This window comes from Castanea sativa, chromosome 8, assembly GCF_040712315.1.
Source record: "Castanea sativa cultivar Marrone di Chiusa Pesio chromosome 8, ASM4071231v1".
NCBI lineage: Eukaryota > Viridiplantae > Streptophyta > Magnoliopsida > Fagales > Fagaceae > Castanea > Castanea sativa.
This window is the reverse complement of record NC_134020.1, coordinates 32,475,399-32,484,400: the sequence shown is the minus strand read 5'-3', so window position 1 is coordinate 32,484,400 and position 9,002 is coordinate 32,475,399. Positions and strand designations below refer to the sequence as shown.

At 35.7% G+C, this 9,002-nt stretch overlaps 1 protein-coding gene across 3 annotated transcripts; it reads left to right on the top strand.

The window, feature by feature from the left end:
* Positions 1-1,101: 1,101 nt before the first annotated feature.
* LOC142607415 (putative serine/threonine-protein kinase WNK4) lies at positions 1,102-7,100 on the top strand. 3 transcript variants are annotated; one of them, XM_075778904.1, is made up of 7 exons: positions 1,102-2,053; positions 3,581-3,846; positions 4,384-4,607; positions 4,689-4,846; positions 4,922-5,225; positions 5,446-5,778; positions 6,421-7,100. In XM_075778904.1, the coding sequence occupies exons 1-7, from the start codon at positions 1,964-1,966 to the stop codon at positions 6,930-6,932; spliced, it is 1,887 nt and encodes a 628-aa protein (XP_075635019.1). In that variant the 5' UTR covers positions 1,102-1,963; the 3' UTR covers positions 6,933-7,100. The 3 variants fall into 3 exon arrangements, with proteins under 3 accessions (XP_075635019.1, XP_075635021.1, XP_075635020.1); XM_075778906.1 differs by having other exon boundaries at positions 1,165-2,053; positions 3,581-3,724; XM_075778905.1 differs by having other exon boundaries at positions 1,635-2,053; positions 6,466-7,100.
* The last annotated feature ends 1,902 nt before the right edge of the window (positions 7,101-9,002 follow it).

Below are 9,002 nucleotides of genomic sequence, written 5' to 3'. Positions count from 1 at the left end.
CAAATTTGCTATAATAATTTTTAAATGAAAGTAAAAACAAGAAAACAAAAATGGAAATACGTAATCAGTCTTAAATGTATGCATTTGCACTTGGAAACCGCATGAAGCACGTAACCAAACCATAAACCGCGTGGCAGAGCTGGGTCGAGCCAGCCCAGCCAAACTTTGCTCATCATCACAGAACAGTCAAGCTTGACACACTGAGGTGGAAAGTGGAATCCCAAATAGAAAACCTGCTTTTATGTTGTTGGAGTTGGAAAGTTACTTCCCCTCCCTATTATAATAAAAAATAAAATAAAATCATGCACTCTTAATTAAATATTTATTGTATACACGTTGTCATATGAGTTAAAATTATTTTTAAAAAAATTGCGAAATTTAAATACTGTTTATTAATTTTAACTAAATATATGACTTTAAAAGGGAAAATTATTTTTTCAAATCAATTTGAAAAAAAACTCTTTAAACTTTCTTATATCTTTTTATTGAATGTAAATTTTAAAAATTTAACTGTTAAATTACATATTTTTATTATATCTCTTGTGCTTGCAAAATTTGAAAAAGAAATCAAAATTCAATAATTTTGTCATCAATTAAACGTTCAAATTTCAAGTTTTGTAAGGTAAAATTATGCATAATAAATAAGTTTGTTGATCGAATAGTAAATAATATTAGATTTGAACAAAATTTGACATACATATTAAAACATAGAGATTATATAACTCGGTTAAATTTTTAAAATCAACTTTAATAAAAAAAAAATTTGAAAATTTTTCATTAAACTAGTAATTTGCAAAAAAAAAAAAAAAAAAACCTGTACCTAGTCTCAAGTCTCAACTCTCAGCAGACAGAGTGCCCGACCAAAATGTATAATAAGATTTTCAGAAAAGAAAAACATCTCCCAAAGCATTGATGTAATGTGATGATACCACAATCACAATCATCATCATCATCATCATCATGCCTAGGAAGGCCGCCACCTCTAACTTTTGTGGGGGCCACACCTCCCCCACTTCCATACTCCCCCTCTACAGTACAACATCATACAGTTCCGTCTCATTCTCTTTTATTTAAGACAAGCCACCCTCAACATTTTGGTCCACCAACACCAACACAGTCCCATATTTCCTTCTATTTTTGCTCTTATCTCTTCCAAATTCCTTTGCTTTTACCTTTCAAATCTCTCTCTCTTTCTCTACTTTAAGAGTCCCATTTCTTAAAATTTTTTTTTTTTTGGTTTCTCTTTGTCATCCACAAATGTTACCAGCAAAGCATGGCCACGGATTCTTCAAATTCCGTATCCAAGCACTCCCTCAATCTTAACAAGCTCCCAAAACTGTCCCTCCTCACATCCCACTATTCCTTCTCACCCTCATTCTAATATTCCTAGCATCTTCTCTCTTAAAGTAAAAAAGATAAAAATAAAAACATATACTTTCTGCTTATCTTAATCCGGGTTAATCCTAATTAGTGAAATTCCTACCACTACACCAACCTTTGCCAATAACATTTCACTCTCAAACTTTTGCCAAATCGTACACCTCGTATTTTTCCTTTTACCTTAAAAAAAAAAAACACAGATAAATCTAAATGTTTGCTAAGAACTACGACTTCTCACGTGTGGTAGTGGAAATGGCATGGATCATGTTGAGGATTGACTACTCCAGGCTTTTCTGGCTCCTCTTCGGTGTTTTCTCCTACGAAAATCACGAGGGAAAGCCGCGGATTTAGAGCACGTTTTTTCTTTTTTCTTTTTCATTACTACTTTGAATTTAATTACTAGTTCCTTACTTACCTAGCTAAATTTTTTTACGTAAAAATCTGAAATCCTTAACTGCCTGGGAATTTGAATTGTCCCAACATCTCTCACCAAAAGTTAAGTTAGTTAGCTAGGTGGGCAGTTCTTGTCTCTCTTGGACAACAACAACAACAAGGTTGGTGCTTTGGTCTTGGGAGCTCAAACATGTTCCGTACCCATATTGGAGAACGCACTAATGAGTCCAAATCGGAATATGGATACGTGGAAACCGATCCCACCGGTCGATATGGCAGAGTAAGCTAAAGTTATCTTTTGGATTATTATATATGTGATTATCTTTTTTTGATGAGTTATATATGATTCATTCGGATTGTTGATTTCTGTGTCTGTTGCCATATAGTTTACAAATCTTAAAGAACGAACACCAAAACGAAATATGTCTTTCAGCACCATGTGCACAGCTTGTTATACTGATTATTGTTTTTTCGTTTGTCTTAAATTTTCTTGTTTTGCTTTTGGGGCAAACAAATAATTTCTTTTTTCGTTTTTTAACTAAATGTTATTCAAGGATTTGCAGTGCTGGGAGCGTCTTAAGTCTAAAGCTTTTTTTTTTTTCATGGTTTCGAACAAAAAACAGAAAACAAAAAAGCTTTTCCACGGCGCTATTTGGCTCACAAATATAATATATTATCGTTGACAGTCGTTATTCAATTATTGGCACAAGTATTATTAATTTGAAGCGTTCAACGTAACAGCTGAGAGTTCTACAATATATTACTCTTATGCATATGTCATGCCGATAATACACTGTATAACTACTATATTATCGGGACTAGTTGCTTCTGGTCAAGCTTAATCACCGAATTAGGCAGATGATTATCTTAGGAAATAGTAAGTTTCATTTATATGCTAGTTTGTTGTTGTCTGAAGGATCTTCAAGGTGTTTCCAATTACTAGTGATTTAACGACTCTAAATGAATGACCAATTGGTGTCACATAAGATTTTGTACCTGAATGCAAAATGTTGATAAAATTGTTTTCATACACTGAAGTTTGGTCAGTGATTTTCACTTTGTGAAATGCTTGTTGGACCATGATTGTGTGTGGTGCTCAACATCACTCTGATTTAGTTTTAGAAGTGAATTGATCAATAGATCTTGTTATTAGCTCGTGTAAGAATTTTGTAACGATTTTTCACTCATGGAAAAAAAAAAATTCCATTTTTCTTCTGTGGGACTTCTGTAAAGTATGATAATTTCATGCACTCTGAAACTACACCTTGTAACACCAAGACAACTGAAAGAGACTTTTAAGCGTCCTCAGCCTTGAGCACCAAGGTTGCAGTGCTGAGTGCATATCTATAGTGACCAGGACACATGATAAAATATTTTCTTGTTTTCAATAGAGGTATAGGAGAGTATTATCAAAGGAATAACTAGAAGCTTGAACCTACAGAAGCCTTTGAATGGAAAACATAAAACAGGCAATGTATTCATGAATAGGCAGATAACTTGAATGTGATTAAACATGACTCTTGTATCCAAAGACCAATCCAGATTGGATGAAACTTGATGATGTCGATGACAATTTTTATATACCGTTTCTCTTGCTTACTTATGCACACATTTATTATTTTGTAAGCCTTGCTTAATTATTTTGCTTGGAATGGTCAAGAAGAAGTTTCATATTCTATTGCAACCTTACTTGATCTTTTTTTTTTTTTTTAATTTATTTTTTTAACCTTGTTGGTTGATTAGTTGATCAATGGTAATTATACTGAATATTTTGATCTGATGATAGTATTCTCTTTGTGATTTGTAGTTTAATGATGTTCTTGGAAAAGGGGCAATGAAGAAAGTGTACAAGGCAATCGATGAGGTCCTTGGGATTGAGGTGGCATGGAATCAAGTAAAACTGAATGAGGTGCTTCGCTCACCAGATGATTTGCAGCGGCTGTACTCAGAGGTTCACCTCCTCAGCACCCTTAATCATGACTCTATCATCCAATTCCATGCCTCCTGGATTGATGTTAATCGCAAGACCTTCAACTTCATTACTGAAATGTTTACTTCGGGGACGCTCAGAGAGTAATTTTTTTTTTTTTTTTCCAATTCTACTTTTGCCAAATGCACTAATCCCTTGATTTTCACCCTTAGAACTAGGCAAACTTGTTACAGACAACATGTGAATAACAGCCCTCTTAATTAGGCGATCATAATTTTTGATTGTATGATATGTCAAAGAATTTAGAAGAGAGACGTGCTATTTTGTCTGGGGTCTCCCAATCTAATGTTACAGCAAAAACGCATAGACAAAAAGAAAACTTGTTTGAAAAAATACCCTGTCTATGGCTTCTACATTTTTATAATCATCTTCATAAAAAATTACAGTGATGGAGTGATGTTTTTTATATGCAAATAATTGGAATTGAAACTATCCACCGTCATTTCACAATTAGAAAGAATATTCTCAATATAATCTGAAAGAACAGGGTCATATAAGCTCTGTGGATATGTTAAGTACTGAACCTCACTTCTGGGTAACTGTATTTTGTGTGAGATGTTATTCTCTAATTTGAATCATTATTTGCGTAACATAACATACAACATCCTGGTGTGATACAGATACAGGAAGAAATATGAGAAAGTACACATCCGGGCCATTAAGTGCTGGGCTCGCCAAATCTTACGAGGACTAGTTTATCTGCATGGCCATGACCCTCCAGTAATTCATAGAGACCTTAAGTGTGATAACATCTTTGTTAATGGCCATCTTGGACAAGTCAAGATTGGTGATCTAGGACTAGCAGCAATTCTTCGTGGTTCCCAGTCAGCCCACAGTGTTATAGGTACTTATTTTTCTAGCATTAGCACATGAATCTTGTAGGTACTCATCTCATACCTAATTGAACTTTTCTCTAATGTGTTAGGTACCCCGGAGTTCATGGCACCTGAATTATATGAAGAAGATTACAATGAACTTGTTGATGTATATTCATTTGGCTTGTGTGTTTTGGAGATGCTCACATCCGAATACCCATATAGCGAATGTTCCAACCCTGCACAAATCTACAAGAAAGTGACATCGGTATGTTCAGCTTTGATGTTAAGTTTATAGATGTCTGTCAAACTAGTATCTCAGCCAACCACTTTCTTTGTTCAGGGGAAGCTTCCAGGAGCATTCTATCGGATTGAAGACTTGGAAGCACAGAGATTTATTGGACAATGCTTAGTAACTGCTTCAAAAAGATTATCAGCAAAAGAATTATTGCTTGACCCTTTTCTTGCATCTGATAAAGATGAACAACTGCTTCTGAAAAAGTTTGGCAGTCAGAAGCCATTTTTAAGTCCAAGAGATATGGAGAAACTAAAGTTGAGTGATCCAACTAGGACAAAAATGACAATCACAGGGAAGCTCAATCCTGATGATTCCATCTTTCTCAAAGTGCAGATTGCTGATAAGGATGGTACTACCTTAGCTATTCCTTCACATGTTTTAAAGTAACCATTTTTATGGAAAGCATTTTTCTGGAACACATCCAAGCATATTCTTGATTAATTTGAATTCATATTTCATGAAACCTATGGGTCTAAAATTTGGCTAAAAGTTTCTGGACATACTGTAATTTTACTGACTGGCTACAGTTCCAATCCCAAGTAGTAAACTTTTTAACCATCTTGTTGCAGGTTCTGCCAGAAACATATATTTCCCTTTTGACATTTTAACCGATACTCCAATTGATGTTGCAATGGAGATGGTGAAGGAGTTGGAGATCACCGATTGGGAGCCATTTGAAATTGCGGATATGATTGAAGGAGAGATTTCTGCTTTAGTACCACATTGGAGAAAAAGGGACACGTCTCATCCTGAAACCCACCAGACATTTAACTACCAAGATGATGATGATGATGGGCCTCATCATTACTTTCAGTCTTTCTCCTCCTGTTCATCATCCCAAGTATCAGCATCAGGCTTAATTAGGATTGATGAAACAGCAGACCAATATGATTGGCTCCAAGGTATTGCACCTTAGTTCTTTCGAAAGTAATATGTTACTTTACATGCCCTTATTGACTAATGCATACTAGAATTACAAAGCACTACTCTAATAGAAGGCTCCTAATTAGACTATCACTTAGACGTGGTCACTTAATCAAGGAAAGGGACATTATGTATCAAGCACATGTAACCACCCTCACATAGGGGTGGATCCTAGAAGTCTAGAAAGTCTCTGTAACCATTACACTATATATCCTCTCCTTAACCAGGGCATAAAGGAGAGTGCTGCACCCGGTTGGTCACTGAACCCATGTGATGCAGTTGTAACAAATATAGGTCAGTGTGTATAATTCCTCCCAAGCCATTCTCAGGCTTTGGGGTGCAATCCCTATCCAACCTCAAATGTTGGGCCTTGAATGCTTGTGTAGGATATAATAACTTGAAACATTGAGTTGGGTGAGTGAGGCTCAGGCTGGACTGTCCAGTGGCAGGCCGTGCCCCTAACCTGATTTCACATACACATGATGTATGATGTTACTTTTCCTAATGAAGTCCTAGAAAGTTTGGCTGCATTTTTCTAGCTAAAGCTAGAAGGGTTGGGGAAAGTCTCAGTTTTCGAAATTTCAAATCTCAATGTCAATTAGAAGCACTTGCTGCTGCAGATAATTTGCTTGATGATACCAGCTCTCAAAGCTCTTCACACTCAGGAACATATTCCAACTTACATTACTTGTCTGGCGATGAGCACGAATCCAATACAGGTCCAACAAGGGGAGATCAGCATAGCATCACAAAGACTCACAAATGTACAAGGTTCTGTCCTGGGGAAGTCCATAACACGGGCCAGTCCATGGCTGGTAATTTCTGCCGGCAATGCACGGTTTTACGTGGATCACATGGAGCTTCTAGTTCTAAAGAAAAGGTGGTGGTGAACAACCGCAGATTAACGAGAAACCGCTCTCTAGTAGATGTACGTAGCCAATTACTACACAGGTCATTGGTGGAGGAGGTGAGCAAGCGCAGGTTATTCAAAACAGTCGGAGCCGTGGAAAATATTGGGTTTCAAGCACCAATTGAGGTTTCTAAAAATGTGTCACAGCCATCTGGTGATGCTTGTTCAATGAGAAGTACCAAAAACGGCAGGAAGCAAGGACATCAGAGCAGAAGAAATTGAAAATGCTTCAATGAGAAGAGTGACAGATATGTTAAAAGATGCAGACACATACAAAATGCTTAGTTCAAATGTAGAATGGCCCTCTGTGTATAAACTATAAAGATAGTTTTGAAGTTGATTTCAAGGCCCTTCTGTAATAAACAAATAAAAAAAAAGAAATAAAAAAAAGAGAGGGTAGGGGGTAGGCAATAGGCATCAATGTCAGCTGGTACGAGAATTGGGCAAATTCAAGGTGCTCTGCTGTGTAGTAAAATTCTGGAGAGAATTGTATGTAAATATGTCTACAAGGAGCGTGATGTTTGAGAATAAACGCCTGTTTGAAACTAAGGTTCTTATCTCTTGATTTGCATTCTCATTTCTGCCTTATGTGAAAGTAAAATGGAAAAACAAAAAAAAAAAAGGGCAAAACAATACATTTCTTAAGAAGAATTTTGCTAAGTTTCCTTTGGATGAGATAAAGGAAATCACGAAATAGCTAGGTGGACTTAGAAACTTGGGAGCGGCAGCTCCCTTCCCTTGCTTTGTTCCATCCACATCCTTTGGGAGTTTTGTGGGTAAAAGGCAAGGATCAAGCATTTTAGAAAACCCTGCCGAAATTATTTTGTTAATTCTACGTTAATGGGCTGGGAAACGGTCCGGCCCAGCTAGCACCTATATATGGGCAGAGAAACTAGCCACGCTGCCATGGTCTGACCCAATGAGTCTTCGTTACTACCATGGTTAACACAAGAAGAAGTGGAAAAGCCTTAATGGAGCCCACTCATGACAGCATCACTCTATAACAAAGTCATTCCTTTGAAGGGGGGATACGCTGATAGCTAACCCATAACTATCAAACTCTTACTATCAATTAATACACTTCTAAGAAAGAGAAAGTTTATTTAAGTTGAGGGAATGAAAATATGAAGAGGAAGACTAAAATAGCATTAGTGAAAAAGTAACATATCAATTAAAGAAGTAACAGAAAGTACAACATTTGATAGAATTGAATGACAAAAACTATCATATATGTTATTGATCTTACCTAATTTGTTGAGAATTCATAATCGACCCTAAAACAATGGCATTATAACTTCTTGTAATTATTTATCTATATCTTGTTTCATTAGTTTGAGCGCTTTGCATTTTATTTTAGTTTTATTAGGGGTTGATGTAAGTGGTAATAAGTTATTTTGATGAGAACTTTGAAGGTGGATTGATGGGTGTTGCTAGGAAGAATAAGTGCGAATTGGCTAGCAATAGAGGTAGAGTGGTCTTGTTTTGGCAACTTGGAGTTTGGTTTAGAAGTGGAGAGATCAAGAAATAAAACGATGTGTTAGGCATAATATGGCCCAAGTGGCCTATGTACTCTTAAACTTTACCTTGAGTTCATTGTAACATAAAAACTTAATTAATATCAAAATGTGGCAAAAAAAAAGAAAAGGTTTCTTAAAATTGAGAAAAAAGGGGAATAGTTGTGGGAATAAAGAATTTCCTACAATCTTTTCACTATGCTTTCACAAATTTGTCCTTATCATTATCCACTTATCCATTATCTTCTTTTGATTTAAATGGTATTTAATTATGATTTATTTTGAAAAAAATTAAGGAAAATGACACTTTTACATTTGTGACTTCCTTTTATTGAGTATAACATATGTTTGGTTTAGGAGGCGGTGCAACTTTGTCGTTGACAGTTTTTTTTTTTGGGTGAAATTTTGTCAATTTCTCTATTAATTTATTCAAATATTTTAATTGGCTTTTAGATTTCCCTTCATTAATTAGTGGGATGACTTTTTATTATCATTTAAACCTTCATGTTCATACTTCTGCTGATCATTAAATCATCACACAATCAGACAATAACTTTAACACGTAGTAGTTCATGGTAGAGTAGAGTTGCTTATTGCTAAGGGGAAATGGGTTTGGTTATTGTAATTTGTTCTAAAAAAAAGGGGCTATGTAGATTGAGTTGTTGATGGTGGTTTGAACCCAACTGAACTAGGGTAAATTATTAATCCTTCCTTCCCCCATCCGTTTTCCTCATATTTGTCCCCATTCAGGACCGATAAAGAAATGTGGGCCTGCAAT

Coding starts and splice junctions, on each gene's coding strand:
- LOC142607415 (XM_075778904.1), top strand. CDS start 1,964: ATGTTCCGTACCCATATTGGAGAACGCACTAATGAGTCCAAATCGGAA. Junction 3,847..4,383: donor ACTTCGGGGACGCTCAGAGA/GTAATTTTTTTT, acceptor GGTGTGATACAG/ATACAGGAAGAAATATGAGA. Junction 4,608..4,688: donor GTCAGCCCACAGTGTTATAG/GTACTTATTTTT, acceptor CTAATGTGTTAG/GTACCCCGGAGTTCATGGCA.